General features: G+C 37.1%; 1 protein-coding gene across 1 annotated transcript; it reads left to right on the top strand.

Annotated features, from left to right (window-relative positions):
- Positions 1–5,937: 5,937 nt before the first annotated feature.
- On the top strand, positions 5,938–8,161 carry LOC125587903 (salicylate/benzoate carboxyl methyltransferase-like). Its single transcript, XM_048759261.1, has 3 exons — positions 5,938–6,405; positions 6,565–6,667; positions 6,936–8,161. Exons 1-3 carry the CDS (start codon positions 6,368–6,370, stop codon positions 7,287–7,289), a joined length of 495 nt encoding a protein of 164 aa, XP_048615218.1. The 5' UTR covers positions 5,938–6,367; the 3' UTR covers positions 7,290–8,161.
- Positions 8,162–22,354: the final 14,193 nt, after the last annotated feature.

The raw sequence follows: 22,354 nt of genomic DNA, 5'->3' as shown, positions 1-22,354 counted from the left end.
AAACAAATAAGTTCAATGGTAGTCTGTTTCCGAGTCATCATCACCAGATGAATCTGAATCTGGATCTTCGTGAAACTCTCCAATCACTGGTTCATCCTCTACGTGAACGACGGCTTCCTCTCCAAAGTCGGTTAAATCGACTACAAGGCCAACTCCAGCTAAATCTTCTGCTGCACTTAAGTTGCCGGATGTGCTTGGTTGTAGTGGGTCTTCCAGCTCAGAACTTCCCTGAACTCGGCCTCTCGGGTTGAGTCTTGTAACAGTAACCCATGGATCATCTCTGTTTCTTACCCGGGGGTACTTGATATAACAAACCTGTAACATTTAGAAAAATTATAAATTAATACACATGATGATGAATCATTCTGAATAATTAACATTTAATTACCTGATCGGCCTGAGAAGCAAGAATGAAAGGATCATAATATTGCAGCTTTCGCCTCGAATTTACTGATGTAACACCAAATGCATCTGTTCTCACACCTCGATCTGGGGTGTTGTCGTGCCAATCACAATAGAAAACAGTACAGCGCAATCCAACCATGCCCAAATACTTAATTTCCAAAATCTCATGTATGTGTCCGTAGTATACATCATCTCCTGATGCAGAACAAACGCCAGCATCATAAGTCGTACTCGAACGTCTCCTCTTCTGAGTTGTGAATGCATATCCTCGAGTACAAAATCTCGGATATGACTTCACAACAAAGTTTGGTCCAACGACCATCTCACGTATCCAATCGTCAAATGTTTCACCTCTGGCCAAACCAGCAGACACCTATTAATAGCACATATATATATATTATATCAATAAATGTGAATTAGTATAAATATGTGATAAAATATATTTTAATTTGTTTAAAGCACTCACATAAGTAAACATCCATCCACTAAATTCTCTCTGCTTCATTTCTTCTAGTTCGTCCTCTGTGGCGTATCTATACTCGAACCGCTTTTCTGCCATGAAAATCCTGTATATGATGACAATAATGTAATTAATTAAGATTTAAATTTCAACTTGTTAAAATAAAAATTTGTAAGCTCATTTATTTACCTCTCATATTGAAGAACGTCTTCGCAGTTGGTGAGCAAATATGTTTGCAAATGACTGCGCTCCTGCTCAGTAAGTCGACGGTCCTTTGGTTTTCCGCTAAGTCGTCCAACATCTGTGAAAATGTCTGGAACCGTAACATGATATGCTGCCCGTTCGCCTCTATCATCATGCCGAGCAGGTCTTCTGTTTTTGGTCTGAACTTCTGCTGGAAAGTAGTACTCGGCAAAGTTTGAAGTTTCTTCATTGATCATCTGTGCGACTATAGAACCTTCCACCCTACTTAAATTTTTCACCATCTTCTTCAAATGGAACATATACCGCTCATACAGATACATCCATCTATACTGCACAGGACCACCAAGTTCCAATTCTCTTGCCAGGTGAATAACAAGATGCTCCATAACATCAAAAAATGAGGGAGGAAATATCTTCTCAAGGTTGCACTGAATCACGGCTATGTTAGTCTTCAAATTTTCAATACCTTCAAGAGTCACTGATCTCGTGCATAAATCGCGGAAGAAACCACTTATCCCTGCAATTGCTTCATGAACATTTCGTGGTAATAGTTCCTTGAAGGCGAACGGAAGGAGGCGCTGCATCATTACATGGCAATCGTGGCTTTTCAAGCCAGTAAACTTTCCTTCCTTTCTGTCGATACAGTTACGCAAATTTGATGCGTAACCGTCTGGAAATTCCACATCGTTTGAAATCCAATCAAAGAACGCATCTTTTCCCGCTGCATCAAGTCGGTATATGGGAAAAGGAGCCCTACCATTTTCATCAACATGAAGTTCTGAACGAGCACATATATCGACTAAATCCAGTCTTGACTTCAAATTATCCTTTGTTTTACCTTGAACATTAAGGATCGTGTTCATGAGATTGTCAAAAAAGTTCTTCTCAATATGCATGACATCTAAATTATGCCTTAGCAGATGATCCTCCCAGTATGGCAGATCCCAGAAAATACTTTTTTTGTGCCAGTTATGTAGTTCTCCAACAGCATCTACCGGAAAACGCTCATGTCCACCGACTTCTGGCGTCCTTTCTGCACCAAAATCTCTTAGTTGTATCTTCAAATCTTTCCCACAAATTTCCGGAGGTGGACTGTCAAACACCCTCTTGTTCTTCGTAAACAAATTCCTACTCCTACGATATGGATGATCAGGTGGTAGGAATCTCCTGTGACAGTCAAACCAACACGTTTTCCTTCCGTGTTTTAGTTGGAAAGCATCAGTGTTATCTTGACAATATGGACATGATAGCCTTCCATGCGTTGTCCATCCAGACAACATACCATATGCTGGAAAATCACTTATTGTCCACATTAGTACTGCCCGCATTTGAAAGTTTTCTTTACACGAAACATCGTATGTTTCAGCACCTTGAGCCCATAGTTGTTGCAACTCATATATTAGTGGCTGAAGAAACACATCAAGTGATCTCTTAGGATGCTCTGGTCCGGGAACGAGAATCGAGAGAAACAAAAACTCTCGTCGCAAGCACAAGTTTGGGGGGAGGTTGTATGGTGTAAGAATGACGGGCCATAGAGAATATGTCTTCCACTCTTGCCAAACGGACTAAAACCATCAGTACATAATCCAAGGTAGACATTTCTTCTCTCATACGCAAAGTCGGGATACTTTGATTGGAAATGCTTCCACGCTTTTGCATCTGAAGGATGTCTGATCTCACCATCTGTTGAGTGCTCCGCATGCCATCTCATTGGTTGCGCTGTGCGTTCAGACAGATACAACCTCTGCAACCTTTCCGTCAAAGGTAAATACCACATCCTTTTATATGGCACTGGAACTCTTCCACTCGTATCTTTATAACGAGGCTTTCCACAAAATTTGCATGTAACCCGCTGTTCATCCGCCCTCCAATAAATCATGCAGTTGTCGCTGCATACATCTATTACCTGATACGATAAACCAAGACCAGCTACGAGTTTCTGAACCTCGTAGTATGAACCAGGAGCTACATTATCCTCGGGTAGAATACCTTTTACAAAATCAGCAATCGCATCCACACAGTCTTCAGCCAAATTATAATCTGTTTTAATGCCCATCAATCTTGTAGCAGATGATAAAGCTGAATGACCATCTCTGCAACCTTCGTACAATGGTTGCTTTCCAGCATCCAACATATCATAAAATCTCCTAGCTTCTGCATTGGGTAAATCTTCCCCTCTAAAATGATCATTTACCATCTGCTCAGTACCTACACCATAATCTACATCCGTTCTAATTGGTTCTTCTAATCTAACCGCTGGCTGAGGTTCGCTAGTACTACCATGTTCATAATCAGTTTCCCCATGATGATACCAAATTTTGTAACTTCGTGTAAACCCACTCAAATATAGATGAGTCCAAACATCCCACTCTTTAATAACCTTTCTATTTTTACAATTAGAGCAAGGACATCTTAACTTACCTGTTTTTGCTTCCGGTTGTCGGTGAACTAACCCCATGAATTCGGTTATACCTCGTTGGTATTCTTCCGTAAGCAATCTCGTGTTCGGATCCAAATGAGGTCGATCGATCCAAGAACGAAAATAATTTGAAGAAGACATATTTTTTATGAATCAAATTCGTGTGTAAATAGAGTAAGAGGGAGGATGAAGATATGGAGTGAATGAAGAGGAAGAGGAGTGCTTGTTTATATAGATTAAATCCTGCCGACATACCGAGGAAATTCCGACGGAATTCCGACGGAAAAGGCTAGTTCGTCGGAATTTCCTCGGAATTTTGTAAAATCCCCCAACGGCTCTCCAACGGCTATAATATTTCCTCGGAATTCATCGGTTTTTTCCGAGGAACACATTGTTCCTCGGAATTTCCTCGGAATATTCCGACGGACGGAGGTTTCCTCGGAATTCCGTCGGTATATTTCGAGGAAATTCCGAGGAACCCCAATTTTTTGTTTCCTCGGAATTTCCTCGGAAATTCCTCGGTATATTCCGAGGATTTCATTTTCCGTCGGAATGTCCGTCAGAATACCGCTGTTTTCTTGTAGTGCACTCAATCAGGTCTTATCCTATGCCACCAAAAAACCTTAGAGATCGTTTCTATGTGCAAACGACGGTGGCATGAACATGAACAATCAAATAGTATAGTACTCCATCACCATCATCTAGAAATATACCAAAACAATCATAAGGATTTACGCCAAAAGAATAATTATGTGGCTGAGAAATTTTTTTTTTTTTTTTTCCAAATTCTTTTTTGATTTTCTTCTGTAAATTTCTCTAAAACTGAGATTGAAAAATATTTCTGAAAATTAAGACGAAACAAGCAGAAGAAGGGAAGTGAACAATTAAGAAGAAACAATCAGAAAAAAAAAGAGAAACATCAAAGAAAAATTGCAGGTAGATAGAAAAAGATTTAAGAAACCATGAGAAAAACAAAAAGAGAACGAGAAAGAAGAAGAATAAAAAAAATAAATTATTAATTAATTAAAGTATACTTAAATGATATATTATCGATATGTTATTTTTAGGGGTAATAGAGTCAAAATGATTAATGTACCGTATGGAAATAGTGTAATACGGTATATAGCTAATTATGATAAAATGTTTAGGTGTAGGCTGCAAATACTCTTTGAATTATTGGGTGAGGATAAAAAAACAAAAGAAATTTGCACAGCCAATTAAAAAACGACATATGGCAGCACTAGGTAAAAAATAAATTAATTTCAACAGTTGAAACTCTGCAACGAGTGTTAATGCCACCTAGATTAACTCAATTTATAACACACTCATTGCAAAGATTTCAACTGTTTGAAACTGATTTTCAACATGATCTCTATTGTGGGTAGTCTTAAAATAGTTTAGGTTTGACGACTCAAAACTTCCCGACCACCAAAAACACTCTTCTACAACAATCTCTATAATAACCTTAGTACCTCACCAAATCCAAAATTATTACTAATTTTAAGTTTCAACTAGTTGGATGTGTATTAACTCTTAATTTACGATAGGTAACTCACACACACCTCTTCTCTCTCTCGCCGCTGCCTCCTGGCGCGGAAGCCGGGAATCATCCATTTTTTTCCTTTTTTTTATTTTTTGTTCCTTTCTGTTATCCTTTCGTATTTTTTGTATGTGTTTTCTGATCATAATGAGTTGGGTTGATTTTTCTTGGGTCAGATTCGGTGATTTTTCGACGATTTGAGTTTATCTACTCGGGTTTTTATGAATTCTGACCCGAATTTTTGAGAGTTGTTGGCTCCTGGTGGAATGACGGTTTTGTCGTAAGTTCCAGATCCTTGTGAAGCGACGGTTTTTGTGTTGTGTTGATTTGTTTAACCTGCTCGACATTTTGGTGGCATGTTGTTTCTCTTCTCTGTTTAACAAGTTAACAACCACTGTTATACTATCATAGGTCAAAATTGGTGGAAATTTATCTTGTAGAGATAGATCCCCAAATTTTGTGTTCTTCTCAAGTTGCTACTGTAGATAAAAGAAGAGACAGTTTCAAGGATTCGAGCTTATGTTTTGACAATTTGGCCCTTAATTTTGGATCTTCCATATCGATGGTAAACATGCGACATAACCTTGTCATCTTTATGGATCCCTCCGTTCATGTTCATGATGATATTTTGTATCCGAAGCATTACTCTCACTTGCAAAATAGAGTGGAAGCTATAAGAAGAGATCACAATCCTCTTTGACTCGCCATGTTCTCTTTGGTTGCAACAACTATTCAATGAGAAGGTTGGTCAGTAATGCTTACGCCTTGAGAATTAGTACAAAACAGTCTGTTGGTTACTACTATCTCAATTTTTGGTGGATTCTATCTATATGCTCTTTTGAGGTTTTTATATCGCCTACTGGTGATTTTTTTAGATTTATTTTTGTAAAAAAACTTATTGTTTTAACTTTATTTTCTTATGGCTCGAAACTAAACATCCTCAAAAAAAACTCACACACGCGCATCTAAATATAACACCAACATTGCTATAATTACTAATAATTACTATCACGTCCTTTCAATTGTAAACTTATCTTAACTGAATTAAAGTCAACAAAAAAAATAAAATCTGGATGAATCTTCTATAGAATTTGTTTTTTGGGTCTAGTGTTAAGTATCTATTAGTGGCATTAATTTATCACAAAGGGCATCGGCTTTGCTACACATGGCTGTGTTTCATGTATTTGTTCTTTTTATATGCTAAGATTCTACTTTTTTCTTTTTAGTATGCTACTTGATTAAGTTCCATTTCTCTATAAATTGAAGTGCGAGTTGCATTTTCAACACATATCTTCAAATAACTCTCATTGAGTCATACCATTAATAAGTACGATAAAAGATGGATTCAAGATTCAACGATACCGTTCATTCCTTGAGGTTCGTCTCTCTAATTCATAATTACAACACCTAGTACACTTATTTTGTTTGATTTAACTGTTTCACAAATTCACAATACATTTACATATATATATATATATATGCTAGTTAATATTGCATGTCCATGTCCACTACTAATCTATGTATTCCGCGATGTAGGTATACTGATGAAAAGAGTGACGATGAGTATGCATTTGTGAAAGCTTTACGTATGAGTGGTGGAGTTGGAGCCAACAGTTACTCCGCCAATTCTCTACTTCAGGTTCTTCAGTATTCTTTTCCTTTTAGCTTAAATAACAAAATTAATCTTATTTGGTAAATCAGAAGGAACGAAATTATCATTTCATTATGGTGAATATTTAATTTAAAATATTAACCAACAAATGGTAAGAGGTGCTATATAAGAAGAATAATCTAGACTTGCTTATATGAAATTGTGATTCAATCAACCGTGGACGAATTTTTTGTTTTGTTTTTGGAAACATGATTATAGTCTCGAGATATTACTTAACTCTTTGTTTGGTTCACAGAGAAGAGTTTTATCAATGGCCAAACCAGTCTTGGTAGGAAACACAGAAGAAATGATGATGAATTTAAACTTCCCTAACTATATCAAAGTTGCTGAATTGGGTTGTTCCTCGGGGCAAAACACGTTTTTGGCTATCTCTGAGATCATCAACACCATCAATGTGTTGTGCCAAAACTCGAATCAAAACCCTCCAGAAATCGACTGTTGTCTCAATGATCTTCCAGAAAACGATTTCAACACAACGTTCAAGTTCGTGCCCTTCTTCAACAAGGAGATCATGATGACAAACCAAGCATCGTGTTTCGTCTATGGAGCACCAGGTTCCTTTTACTCTAGGCTCTTTGATATCTTGTGAATTTACATGTTTTTAACTTCTTATTCTTGCATGGTTTGGTCATTTAGAGCATCATTTAGACACATTTAGGTTGCATATCATTGCATTTGTACATATCAGGTGTTGGAGAGCACCATGGATGAGTTAGAGGACCATTGGAGGGATTTTGAGTCCAAAGAATGAAGATGAGTCGTTGAAGGCTCCTAGCGGCCAGGCGTAGCGGCAAAAGATGGTCGCTACAGAAGATAGTGCTGAGGCGTATCATGAGGTCGCTATGCGTTCAGGACTTCAAGCGCCTTCTACAGCGGCCAGCCATAGCGACTTCATGAGGTCGCTATGAGTTCAAGAATGCAAAAAATCGTCTAAGTATCCTAGCGGCCACACGTAGCGGGCATGACAAGTCGCTACAGACCGTAGTGACCTCTGGTAGCGACCTTTTCTGGTCACTACGGAGAAAAATATCTATGTTTTTGTGGGTTAACCCAGGTTTGTTGGGTTAACCCAGCTCGTTTTTAGACATCTATAAACACCTTTAAGACCTAATCTGAGGAAGAATCTGATTTTTCTCTCAAGAACTTGCCTCCCTTTGTAAAAAAAGCTTGAATCTTTATATCATAATCTAAGGAAGTTCTTCATATTATATCTTGTTTCTCTTTCTCATAAACATGATGAGGCTTGAATCCATCATGGGTTTGAGCTTTCTCATGGAGTTTAGAGAGTAGACACTCCTTGGATTCATGGGTTAGGGAGATTAGAGTAACTTAGTGAAGATCTATGGTGTTATTGTATTAGATCCTTGTATAAACTTGCTTGTTGAGTATTTTTAATGCTTGTTTAGTCTTGATCACTCTAAACCTGATTTCTAAACACTTCTCATCAGACATGATTAGATGAAGTGTTTGAATCATCTCAACTAAGCTCTAGTGAGATTAGCCAAGGACACTTGATGTTAAAATTGCTAGATAGTTATTAAACTTGAACTTAAAGATTGCTTGATTGAATTAAGCCAAAGACATTTGATGTTTAATGATTTCTAAGCAAATGGACATTTACCTAGACATAGGACTTGTCTAAAATTGTGTTTAGACTTAAGAGATTACTCTGATTGAAAGCTTGTCACCTAGATTGGATCTTAGTTACTTGAAGTCAATTCCCAATACCCATGGATTCTCCTTAGTATTTGATTGAATTCTTGCACTTATTTCTTGATTGGATTTGAGATCACCTTGTTTATATTTCTAGGATATTAGTTTGTTACAAATCATCTATCTTCTTGTTTGCTTAGATTAGGAAGGTTTGTGTATTCTTGGTGTTATAAGTCTCTAGTTCTCTGTGGATTCGATCCTAAAATGCTACAATGACATACCATTCGATTGTGGTATTGTTGGCACATTAGGTTAATTGGTGTGTGCTTAAACGCGTAATCAATTTGGCGCCGTTGCCGGGGAACTAAGTAGATTTGTCATTAAGATTTCAAACTTTCTTGAGATTAAGCTTTATTTTCTTATGCTTTGTTTTGCTTTTGTATAGCTACTAACCTCTTCTTCTAGCTTTTGTTATTTGTAGAGATGGCTTCAAGCTACTCTGAGAAGCCACAAGAAGAGGAAGAGACATTTGAAGATCGCATTGAAGATCAGCCATATGTGAAGCCACCACCCTTTGATATACGCATACTCACACCAGATCAAAGAGTGGAGTTACACCGGCTTCAGAGAACGAAAGAGTATTGGGGCAAGCCAATAAGACAACTAGCACAAATGGTCCGGATACACCTTATTAGGGATAGAGCAGAGTTTGAAGGAAGAGATGTTAACCAGTATGAGTTTGATGCTGCTTGTGCCCTTGATGAGGTAATGTATTGGGTTCCACCACCCCAGCTGGAAGGTATAAGCATTTCCACTTTAGAACTTAAACTTGAGGAAATTTGCTTGCCTTGTGGTGAGGATAACGCCCCTGATCTTGATTCTCTTGTGCTCATAAATGAATGTCTTGATCTGATATGTGAAACTAGGAAACTAGATGAATTGAGAGTAGAAAAGCTTGCTAAAGATCACATTGAAGTTTGCTTTGTCAAGAACTATATTTGTGCTTCATTTGATCTTGAGTCCAACTTTTTGCTGCTTGAGAATTCTAGGCCTCTTCTTGAACTTGCTGATTTAGGGGATGAACTTGATGTGGATAAGCTCTTGCTTGAGATAGAAAACCCCCATGCTGAAAACTATCATGAGAATGTGAACATTGTGTATTATTTGATTGATGGAGATAGAGTTGACTACTTTGTTAAAACCTTGTTTGAACCTGTAGTTGATTTTGTGTTTCCACCTAATGCTTTTGATTCTCATGATCATCTGAACCTCAAGAAGCATTTCATAACTCATATCATATCTTTAGTGAAGCTCTTTGAGGAAAAATCTGTCTATTTTCTATGGACAGTAGTGTGTTTCTTTGCACACTTGGTTTCTTGTTCTTGTAGGAGAAAAACCAAAGGTGCATTGGCTCAGCCTTTTGATACTTATGATTAGCAAGCACACAAAGTCAAGCTAGAGACTTAAAACAAGCTCACTTGGGAGGAAATCCCAAGAGTATCCTTTGTATATATGTGTGAATGTTTTTAATAAATTGTGTGAACTATCCTTGTTTGTGTGTTTGTTTGTGTGAATTGTGTGTGATTTCAGTTTGGAAGGTGCTCAGGAAAAGGAAAGGTTTCAAAAGAGGCTAGGAAAGAAACACAAGTGCGGTGGAGACATGCTCATAGCGACCCACACATGTCGCTGTAACCCTTTACGGACAACCTTAGCGACGTGCATAGCGACATCCTCATGTTGCTACGACAAAACGAGGAGAATGCAATATTTGGCTAAGGACCGTAGCGACATATCCATAGTGACATGCTCATGTCGCTACAGTCACAAGGTAACTACTCTAATCCGGTTTAAAATCTCTCCACATTTCTAGTAATTTTTATTTTACCTATCATGTAAACCACTCCAAATTCAAAGTCACACAAGAGACTGTGTGATTCGGGTGTGGTGGAGGTACTATAAAAACTGATCATTTTGCTTGTTTTTATTTGGATGATTTGCATTTGACATATCTAGCACTTTGCATTTGTGTGGATTTTAATGATTTGCATTTTGGATTTTCTTGTCATTTCTAAATTAAAAAAAAAATCAAAAAAGAAAAAAAAAAAAAAAAAATATTTAAAAAGAAGTTGTGTGTTTTGAATTATGCATAGGGAGCCATGATTGAAATTGCCATGAAAAGAACATATCTACAAGCATCTCTTGAGCCTTGAAAACTCTTTTTGAAACATGTGGCTCATATGATATTGACATTGTTCTTGAAACCAATTACAAACTGAACTTGGGCATAATGAATTTAATCTCTCTTGCATATGGGCACTTGCATACTTGATCATGGATTTCATACACATTTGGGTTATCTTATTCCATGTATTATCCTTTGATTAACCCAAATGGCAGTCCCCTACCCTTGAACCCTTGCCATTCTTTGAAACCAATATTGATTTGTTGAGTGAGGTCTCTTATTGATAGCTTGTTATGTGCAAAATCTTGAGAGTATTGGGAGCGACATATGTTTGTTCTCATCTATTGCTAGCATAAGATCCTCATTTGAACTAGCATCTAGGATGGTGAGTGAGTTTGTGTGTTTTTAAGTTGTTATATCTTGGGTTTGAGAGAAAAAAAAAAAAAAAAAGATCAAAGAGTGTCAATAAGAAAAGAAAACCAATAGGAACCAAGAAAATAAAAGAAGAAAAACTCTTAAGTGTGTCAATTAGAATTCCCCAAAGTAAAAAAAAAAATGAATGAAAGATCATAATGGGGAAAGGAAAAGAGTGTCAAGTTCTTAGTTGGTTGATCATATAAATAAAAAAAAAAAAGAGAGAGTTCACTTGGTGAGAAATGTGAGTGAAGTGTATATACTTGGGTTTTGAAATATAAAAGATGGGTAGAATTTGTAATCACTTAGGAAGAAGAGTAGAATGATGAGAATGAGCTATGTATGCATGAATTGCTCCTAGTCTTAGATAAATTTTGCATAATGATCATGCTCCTTGTTCTTGAGTGATTACCACCATTAAAAAGATTGTATTTGAACCTTTCTTTTCATTCATAAAAGACCATTAATCTACCAAGACAAGTGATTGAGATCATGTGCCCATTTGTGAGAATCCACCTTGTGTGTGTGTGTGTGAATGAATGTGAGAATTGGTTGAAGTTACTTGTTGATTGATGAGCATTGCACTTTGTATAAAGAAATAAAAAGAGTTTGATAGGCATTGAGAAGCTAGACTGATAAAAGAATGACCAATGATTGTTTGCTATGATCATTTGGAATGTTGTAGAAGAGCTAGGATGTGTGTCTTTTGGCTATGAGCTCCCTTTTTCAAACTTCTTCCTTCTTAGGACTTGAAAGTTTACTTGAGGACAAGTAAAGGACTAGTGTGGGGGAGTTGATATCTTGTGAATTTACATGTTTTTAACTTCTTATTCTTGCATGGTTTGGTCATTTAGAGCATCATTTAGACACATTTAGGTTGCATATCATTGCATTTGTACATATCAGGTGTTGGAGAGCACCATGGATGAGTTAGAGGACCATTGGAGGGATTTTGAGTCCAAAGAATGAAGATGAGTCGTTGAAGGCTCCTAGCGGCCAGGCGTAGCGGCAAAAGATGGTCGGTACAGAAGATAGAGCTGAGGCGTATCATGAGGTCGCTATGCGTTCAGGACTTCAAGCGCCTTCTACAGCGGCCAGCCATAGCGACTTCATGAGGTCGCTATGAGTTCAAGAATGCAAAAAATCGTCTAAGTATCCTAGCGGCCACACGTAGCGGGCATGACAAGTCGCTACAGACCGTAGTGACCTCTGGTAGCGACCTTTTCTGGTCACTACGGAGAAAAATATCAATGTTTTTGTGGGTTAACCCAGGTTTGTTGGGTTAACCCAGCTCGTTTTTAGACATCTATAAACACCTTTAAGACCTAATCTGAGTAAGAATCTGATTTTTCTCTCAAGAACTTGCCTCCCTTTGTAAAAAAAGCTTGAATCTTTATATCATAATCTAAGGAAGTTCTTCATATTATATCTTGTTTCTCCTTCTCATAAACATGATGAGGCTTGAATCCATCATGGGTTTGAGCTTTCTCATGGAGTTTAGAGAGTAGACACTCCTTGGATTCATGGGTTAGGGAGATTAGAGTAACTTAGTGAAGATCTATGGTGTTATTGTATTAGATCCTTGTATAAACTTGCTTGTTGAGTATTTTTAATGCTTGTTTAGTCTTGATCACTCTAAACCTGATTTCTAAACACTTCTCATCAGACATGATTAGATGAAGTGTTTGAATCATCTCAACTAAGCTCTAGTGAGATTAGCCAAGGACACTTGATGTTAAAATTGCTAGATAGTTATTAAACTTGAACTTAAAGATTGCTTGATTGAATTAAGCCAAAGACATTTGATGTTTAATGATTTCTAAGCAAATGGACATTTACCTAGACATAGGACTTGTCTAAAATTGTGTTTAGACTTAAGAGATTACTCTGATTGAAAGCTTGTCACCTAGATTGGATCTTAGTTACTTGAAGTCAATTCCCAATACCCATGGATTCTCCTTAGTATTTGATTGAATTCTTGCACTTATTTCTTGATTGGATTTGAGATCACCTTGTTTATATTTCTAGGATATTAGTTTGTTACAAATCATCTATCTTCTTGTTTGCTTAGATTAGGAAGGTTTGTGTATTCTTGGTGTTATAAGTCTCTAGTTCTCTGTGGATTCGATCCTAAAATGCTACAATGACATACCATTCGATTGTGGTATTGTTGGCACATTAGGTTAATTGGTGTGTGCTTAAACGCGTAATCACTCTTCTCTCGCAATAGCCTCCATTTTATACACTCCTCATACGCTCTCCATTGGCTCTCTAAGGTAATTTTAGACGCTGTTATAACATTTTCATTTACATAAAACTGAGTTATTTGATAATTAAACGGCGGAGTTGTGTTTTTATAATTATAGGTTCCAGAAAATCTCGAAAATAATAAGGAAAATGTGTACATATCAAACTCAAGTCCTCAAAGTGCATACAAAGCTTACTTGAATCAGTTTCAACGAGATTTCTCAATGTTTCTAACGTTACGTTCTGAAGAAATTGTCTCTAATGGACGGATGGTTCTTACCTTCATCGGTAGAAACACTCTTAACAGTGATCAATTTTATAGAGATTGTTGTCACGTTTGGACACTGCTATCAAAATCTCTCGGTGACCTAGTCTTCGAGGTATATATATATATATAACCAAATTGTTCATTAGTTATAACTTATAACTATTATTAATCACAACAATCTGTTGTCCAAAAAAAGAAAAATCACAACAATCTCTTTATTAACATGGCCTAGTGAGTAAACCAAAACTGGATGCATTCAACATGCCATTTTATGATCCGAACGAGCAAGAACTCAAAGAAGTGATACAAAACGAAGGTTCTTTTGAAATCAATGACTTAGAAACACATGGATTTGATCTTGGCCATAGTAACTGCGACAACAACGAAGAATATAACTATGAAGCGGGATACAATGAAGCCAAATCTATAAGAGCCGTTACTGAACCAATGCTTATTGCTCATTTTGGAGAAGATGTTATCGATATCTTGTTTGATAAGTACGCTTGATTACGCGTTTAAGCACACACCAATTAACCTAATGTGCCAACAATACCACAATCGAATGGTATGTCATTGTAGCATTTTAGGATCGAATCCACAGAGAACTAGAGACTTATAACACCAAGAACACACAAACCTTCCTAATATAAGCAAACAAGAAGATAGATGATTTGTAACAAACTAATATCCTAGAAATATAAACAAGGTGATCTCAAATCCAATCAAGAAATAAGTGCAAGAATTCAATCAAATACTAAGGATGGATCCATGGTAAGGATAACTGATATAAAATGATCAAGGTTCAATCTAAAGGTGGCAACATTCAATCAATCTATCAACCTTAGGCTTAGACACAATCCTAAACAAACTCTATCTCTAGATGGATGTTCATTCACTAAGATAACTCAAGCATCAAATCTCTTTGGTTGAATATTATCTAAGCAATCATTAAAATCAAGTCTATTAGCCATTTTAACACCTTTAACAACAAATCTCTTTGGTAAAGAGTGTTAAAAGCTTAGGAGAGTTGGTTCAGACATTTCATCAAACACCTTTCGGGTATGAAATGTCTAGAGCTCAATTTTAGAGAGGCCAACTCTAAAATAGCATTAAGATCACTCAACAAGCAAGGAATAAGAAGGATCTACAATAAAACACCCTAAATCTACACTTAATAACCCTAATCTACCTTAACCCATGAATCCAAGGAGAATCTACTCTCTAAACTCCATGAGAAAGCTCAAACCCATGATGGATTCAAGGCTCATCATGTTTATGAGAAAGAGAAACAAGATATAATATGAAGAACTTCCTTAGATTATGATATAAAGATTCAAGCTTTTTTACAAAGGAGGCAATGTTCTTGAGAGAAAAATGAGATAGATCCTCAGAATAGGTCTTGAAGGTGCTTATAGTGTTTAAAACTCGAACCGGGTCAACCCAACAAGCCCGGGTTTGACCCGAAAAACAAGTGGTCAAGTCAGTTTCGGCATCGGCCGCGGATGGCCTCAGTCCGCGTTACACGGCCGCGGACGGCTCCCAGCCGCGTTACACGGCCGCAGTACACGCTTCAGAACATGATGCCTCTGGTCAAATTCCGCGGCTTGGCTTGACCAGCGCCCGTCGTCCGCGTCGCTTGGCGCGTCCATCACCGCGGACAGCTTAAGGCCGCGAAGCTAGGCCGCGGTTTGTCCCCACGGGCTGGGTCTCTCGGATCATATTGCGGACGGTTTGAGACCGCAGTTCATGCCCGCGCCGCATCAGCTTCACTCCATCTCATCTACTCAAATTCCATCAAGTCCATTTTTCTTGTCCAAACCTTCATATCTCCAACTTAGCCTCACCAAACCTACAATACCACACATACATATGCTATGCACCAAATTTGACTCTAAATGCATTCTAAGTGATTCAAATGAGTATGAAAATGGCAAGTAAATCATGTAAAATCTCAAGACATCAACTCCCCCAAACTAGACTTTTGCTTGTCCACAAGTAAACTTTCAAAGCAAAGAAGGAGAAGAAGTTTGAAGGCGGGGGCTCATCACCAAAAGAACTCTTCTTAACCATCAACTTGATATCCTAGTGTAATAATATCAAATAGCAAGAGCAAAGACTTTTTCCAACTCTAACTTCTTTAGGCCTATCTTAACTCCTTTGATCTCTACACTCATAATCATGGATCCACAAACAAACAAATCAACCAACTCTCACATTCATTTAGCAAAATCATAGGTGAATTCTTGTAAATGGTCAATTGGTCCAAATCATTTGGTTTCGAATGAAATGGCTAGAATGCATAGTGAATCAAGAGGCTTAAATGATTTATTTATTTAAGGTGACTTACTCTCAAAAACTTAGTAGTCTTGACATTATGCATAATATATCTAAGAAAAGGAACAATTTATGCATACAATGCTCAATCTATTTTGTTCTATCCTTTTCCCAAATGTTATACAAGTTCTACTCTTATTTCCCGATGACAAACTCTTTTTTTTTTTTCACTCACCCAAAACTCTAAGATCACTTAAAAGACACTCTCTCTACTTTGACCTCTTTGTTTCTTTTCTTTGTCAACTAGGGATTTTTCACTTTTTTCTTTATTCTCTCTTCACTTGTCCCTAGTGACTAATTTTCTTTTAGACTCTTTTTGTACACTCTTTAGCACTCTTTCTTTTCACTCTTTTTCATACTTTTGCTCACACTCCCAAGATCAAATTCTCAAATCAAAATCATCTCATCCTAGAAGCTAGACAATGTGAGTCTTATAGCTAGCAATAATGGAGACTAAACATTGTCGTTCCGATTACTCTCAACATTATGCACATGTAAAACTTTCCAAAAAGACCTCACTCAACAATTAGTGATGGCTTGAAAGGAAGGAAGGGTTTAAGGAGTGTACTACCACTTGAGTTGTCAAAAGATGAATAGAATTGATAAAATTGGAGAGACAAACTCAAGTGCGTATGAAGCCATGACTTAGCACTCAAGAGACCATAAGCAAGGAGCATTAAGTTCATTTAGTTCAATTAAGATTGGAGTTGGCTTCAAAGATGAGTAGGTTTCAACAATCAATGAGTTTCAAGAGGAGTTTACAAGGCTCGAAGTTTACAAGTTTTTCAAAAGACGCTCAAGCAACTTGCCATGATTACAAAGGATATCAAATTGAGTTCTAAACATGAGTTCTTTGCAATGTAGGTTTAATCCTTACCCCCTATGGATGATGCAATCCTAAATGCTCTAGACTCGATCCTAATAATGCAAATGATGCTACTAAATTTTTCATTTTTTTTTTGATAGGTATGCACAATGGAATGCATGAGACTCAATGACAAGTAGACAAAAGAAAACACAATATGAGATAGTAGACTCTCCCCCCAAACTTACTTCACACAGTCTCTTGTGTGAGAGTAAACTCGAAAGAGAGATCAAAGGAGAAATAAAAGATGAAAGAGCTAAGTATTTACAAGGGTGGAATGCACTTACTTGAAGTTGGCTGTCATGATAGAAGGGAAATGAGGAGGGAGGACTTGTTGTCGCCTTGGAATTTTCGACATGATCTTTGGGAATTTTTGAGAATTCCCCCAAACTTGTCCCTAAGCTTATTCAAACACACTAAAGCAAGAAAAAGATATATAAAAAAATATATACAAAGGATACCATGGGACTTCCTCCCAAGTGAGCTTGTTTTAAGTCTCTAGCTTGACTTTGTGTGCTTGCTAATCATAAGTATCAAAAGGCTGAGCCAATGCACCTTTGGTCTTTCTCCTACAAGAACAAGAAACCAAGTGTGCAAAGAAACACACTACTGTCCATAGAAAATAGACAGATTTTTCCTCAAAGAGCTTCACTAAAGATATGACATGAGTTATGAAATGCTCCTTGAGGTTCAGATGATCATGAGAATCAAAAGCATTAGGTGGAAACACAAAATCAACTACAGGTTCAAACGAGGTTTTAACAAAGTAGTCAACTCTATCTCCATCAATCAAATAATACACAATGTTCACATTCTCATGATAGTTTTCAGCATGGGGGTTTTCTATCTCAAGCAAGAACTTATCCACATCAAGTTCATCCCCTAAATCAGCAAGTTCAAGAAGAGGTCTAGAATTCTCAAGCAGCAAAAAGTTGGACTCAAGATCAAATGAAGCACAAATATAGTTCTTGACAAAGCAAACTTCAATGTGATCTTTAGCAAGTTTTTCTACTCTCAATTCATCTAGTTTCCTAGTTTCACATATCAGATCAAGACATTCATTTATGAGCACAAGAGAATCAAGATCAGGGGCGCTATCCTCACCACAAGGCAAGCAAATTTCCTCATGTTTAAGTTCTAAAGTAGAAATGCTTGTACCTGCCAGCTGGGGTGGTGGAACCCAATACATTATCTCATCAAGGGCACAAGCAGCATCAAACTCATACTGAGTAACATCTCTTCTTTCAAACTCTGCTCTATCCCTAATAAGGTGTATCCGGACCATTTGTGCTAGGTGTCTTATTGGCTTGCCCCAATACTCTTTCGTTCTCTGAAGCCGGTGTAACTCCACTCTCTGATCTGGTGTGAGTATGCGTATATCAAAGGGTGGTGGCTTCACATATGGCTGATCTTCAATGTGATCTTCAAATGTCTCTTCCTCTTCTTGTGGCTTCTCAGAGTAGCTTGAAGCCATCTCTACAAATAACAAAAGCTAGAAGAAGAGGTTAGTAGCTATACAAAAGCAAAACAAAGCATAAGAAAATAAAGCTTAATCTCAAGAAAGTTTGAAATCCTAATGACAAATCTACTTAGTTCCCTGGCAACGGCGCCAAATTGATTACGCGTTTAAGCACACACCAATTAACCTAATGTGCCAACAATACCACAATCGAATGGTATGTCATTGTAGCATTTTAGGATCGAATCCACAGAGAACTAGAGACTTATAACACCAAGAATACACAAACCTTCCTAATCTAAGCAAACAAGAAGATATATGATTTGTAACAAACTAATATCCTAGAAATATAAACAAGGTGATCTCAAATCCAATCAAGAAATAAGTGCAAGAATTCAATCAAATACTAAGGATGGATCCATGGTAAGGATAACTGATATAAAATGATCAAGGTTCAATCTAAAGGTGGCAACATTCAATCAATCTATCAACCTTAGGCTTAGACACAATCCTAAACAAACTCTATCTCTAGATGGATGTTCATTCACTAAGATAACTCAAGCATCAAATCTCTTTGGTTGAATATTATCTAAGCAATCATTAAAATCAAGTCTATTAGCCATTTTAACACCTTTAACAACAAATCTCTTTGGTAAAGAGTGTTAAAAGCTTAGGAGAGTTGGTTCAGACATTTCATCAAACACCTTTCGGGTATGAAATGTCTAGAGCTCAATTTTAGAGAGGCCAACTCTAAAATAGCATTAAGATCACTCAACAAGCAAGGAATAAGAAGGATCTACAATAAAACACCCTAAATCTACACTTAATAACCCTAATCTACCTTAACCCATGAATCCAAGGAGAATCTACTCTCTAAACTCCATGAGAAAGCTCAAACCCATGATGGATTCAAGGCTCATCATGTTTATGAGAAAGAGAAACAAGATATAATATGAAGAACTTCCTTAGATTATGATATAAAGATTCAAGCTTTTTTACAAAGGAGGCAATGTTCTTGAGAGAAAAATGAGATAGATCCTCAGAATAGGTCTTGAAGGTGCTTATAGTGTTTAAAACTCGAACCGGGTCAACCCAACAAGCCCGGGTTTGACCCGAAAAACAAGTGGTCAAGTCAGTTTCGGCATCGGCCGCGGATGGCCTCAGTCCGCGTTACACGGCCGCGGACGGCTCCCAGCCGCGTTACACGGCCGCAGTACACGCTTCAGAACATGATGCCTCTGGTCAAATTCCGCGGCTTGGCTTGACCCGCGCCCGTCGTCCGCGTCGCTTGGCGCGTCCATCACCGCGGACAGCTTAAGGCTGCGAAGCTAGGCCGCGGTTTGTCCCCACGGGCTGGGTCTCTCGGATCATATTGCGGACGGTTTGAGACCGCAGTTCATGCCCGCGCCGCATCAGCTTCACTCCATCTCATCTACTCAAATTCCATCAAGTCCATTTTTCTTGTCCAAACCTTCATATCTCCAACTTAGCCTCACCAAACCTACAATACCACACATGCATATGCTATGCACCAAATTTGACTCTAAATGTATTCTAAGTGATTCAAATGAGTATGAAAATGGCAAGTAAATCATGTAAAATCTCAAGACATCAATGCTCGCCATGTGACACAACACGCGAGCTGCAGAAACAAAACGAGTGTCACTCTTGTCGTTGCGTTGACTAAGAAATAATCAGCTTCTGCTTGAATATAGTTGCTTGTTTATTTACTTAAGATTTACTGTCGTTTCTCTTCCAGCTAATAAATTCTAAGACTTGCCCCTCATGTGATGATATGATGCTTGTCCTGGAAAATGGATTGTTATTGTAATTGTAATATGTGATATATGTTCTATGTGTAATAATCATCAATGATAAAATGCATGGTCAATTTGGTAAAACAATAATACTTATGTTTCCACATTAAAAATAGTTTTAGGAGTTTTTCCATAAGAGAATATGATTTATTAGGTTTTAAAATTTTGAAGTCTTATAAACACAAAAAAAGGACTATGATGTTGCTAATGCAGGTTAATTACTTTAAGCTCATACAATTTGATTAAGCGAATCTTCGTCAGCACACACACACACACACTTGTTCTCACTTATTTGAGACTAGCAGAAGATCAAGGTGAGTCCTCTCAGAGATTTGATACATGCATTGTTTAATCATTAATTACTATCAAGGAAATTAAAATTCATCCGAGTAGTTTTGAATAGTATGGTAACTAGTTCTCTGTAGTATTTCCTATTCAAACACAAGTTACATAACAGCCTCTGAGAAGAAAAGGACAAAATGTATTCCACAGGTATATTTAATAATCTTGCATTCATTCATCTTATACCTGTAGTTTATCCTTGTGACTTAGGATTATAAGATCAATCAAAGTTTTTTTTTTTATCAATCCTTGTAAAGATCATTTGACATGAACATACGTCTTCTGTGATGAAGACAAGTTACGGCTCCTGGAAAGATACACACTCTGCCCTTCTTTCAAGTTATAACCTAAGGAAGAGAAGCCAAAAACTTAGCTTTGACACTATATGCAGATAGCATGCAGCATTTCTTGATACACAAGCAACCTCCCACAAAATCAAAATCAAGAAAAATCCCAAAGTTGGATCAAAAACATGAACGAATGTAATCTTTTTTTTTCATCGCCAAGCTTCAAGCAGCTCAACTCTGTAATTCACACGTCCAACAATATAACTAGCATTCGAAATTGTCCTCTTCATCTTCCTCTTTTCCTCCCAACCTTTCTGCTTCTTTCCAAAACTTCCATTGTTATTATAATCAGAGACGAGTTTACACCAAGAATTTCTCTAGGTTCTGCATATTCTTCTTCTTCTTCTGCAGACTCTTCTTTATCTTTCATTTCCACCTCAAAGGTATCTAAACCTTCCTCCTTGTTAGCTTCCATGAGATGCAACAATTGTCTGCTGCTCTGATCACCATTCTCGTCCCTAGGACCCGAATTCGAGGCTGAAACCAACCTATTCGAGGCTGAAACCAACCTATCTTAAGCATCTTTACAATAAGTTTCTTGAGAAAGTTCATGACCTGCACAACATACATTAGAGCCGGCAGTGGATCCAACATTTGCAATCAAAATAACACACCATTGACCAGTGACGATCTAGGATAACTTTTATAATCACAAGTACTCTACAAGACTACAATATAATTTAAAAGGACTTGAAATTTTTATTTTGTTTTAACATCAACTTGAATATTAGTGCTAGATAACATATTGCATATTTCATGAAGGACGATGATGCAACCATTGACCAGTGACGATCTAGGATAACTTTTATAATCACAAGTACTCTACAAGACTACAATATAATTTAAAAGGACTTGGAATTTTTATTTTGTTTTAACATCAACTTGAATATTAGTGCTAGATAACATATTGCATATTTCATGAAGTACGATGATGCATGGCTTTTTTAAACACAAACTGATTATATTAAATTAAAGATCCAATAATAAACTCCATAAACTCGACTGGAACGACGATGATGCATGGTATCTATGTATCATACCATGTTATATAAGCAAAGCGGTGGTATGGTAGCCTAGTGGTAATTTTTTTGGTGTTTGGTGTATATTTACATCAGTTTTAAGTTCATTTTTCTTCGAAAATTATCATTATTTGGTCAGGTTAGGTTTGGTTTAGTCCATGTGGTTAACATGGTAAACCGTAACAGACAATTAGTTCATTTTTGGCATTAATAGGAAAATATTCTAAATTCGGGCTAGACAGTGTGATACTCTTTCGGACTAATCCAATACGTGGAGCCGACCAGATTAGCCGATCAAACTTATTAAAAAAAAAAAAGATGAGGCATGGTATCCACCTATTTTTCGTTATTTTATATGAATAAATATGTGTATTAATCGATCGTGGCTTACCACAAATTCTATGGGCAGAAACAATGCAGTACGATATTGAAAATAATTTTTTTCTAAACAGGAGTTTTGTGTTCCACATGATATTGAGGCCTATGTACGTGGCATGGAGTATGCTGATTCTAGTGACTTCAACTTCGTTATTTAGGTGCCGAAACAAAAGGACACATTTGTTAGGATTTAGTACATACACTACTTTTTAGGTTTAGAAAATTCTCAACCTAATTTCATTAAGAACTAAAAATTTGGATGTTTAAGAAATAAATGTATACAGATTTTAAAATTATAAATTATTCATTAGTACAATCAATAAACACAT

Source organism: Brassica napus, chromosome C5, assembly GCF_020379485.1.
Source record: "Brassica napus cultivar Da-Ae chromosome C5, Da-Ae, whole genome shotgun sequence".
Taxonomy (NCBI): Eukaryota; Viridiplantae; Streptophyta; class Magnoliopsida; order Brassicales; family Brassicaceae; genus Brassica; species Brassica napus.
Note: the sequence above shows the minus strand (reverse complement) of the source record. Positions and strands in the feature narration are given on the sequence as shown.

Coding starts and splice junctions, on each gene's coding strand:
- LOC125587903 (XM_048759261.1), top strand. CDS start 6,368: ATGGATTCAAGATTCAACGATACCGTTCATTCCTTGAG. Junction 6,406..6,564: donor GATACCGTTCATTCCTTGAG/GTTCGTCTCTCT, acceptor TCCGCGATGTAG/GTATACTGATGAAAAGAGTG. Junction 6,668..6,935: donor CCGCCAATTCTCTACTTCAG/GTTCTTCAGTAT, acceptor TTTGGTTCACAG/AGAAGAGTTTTATCAATGGC.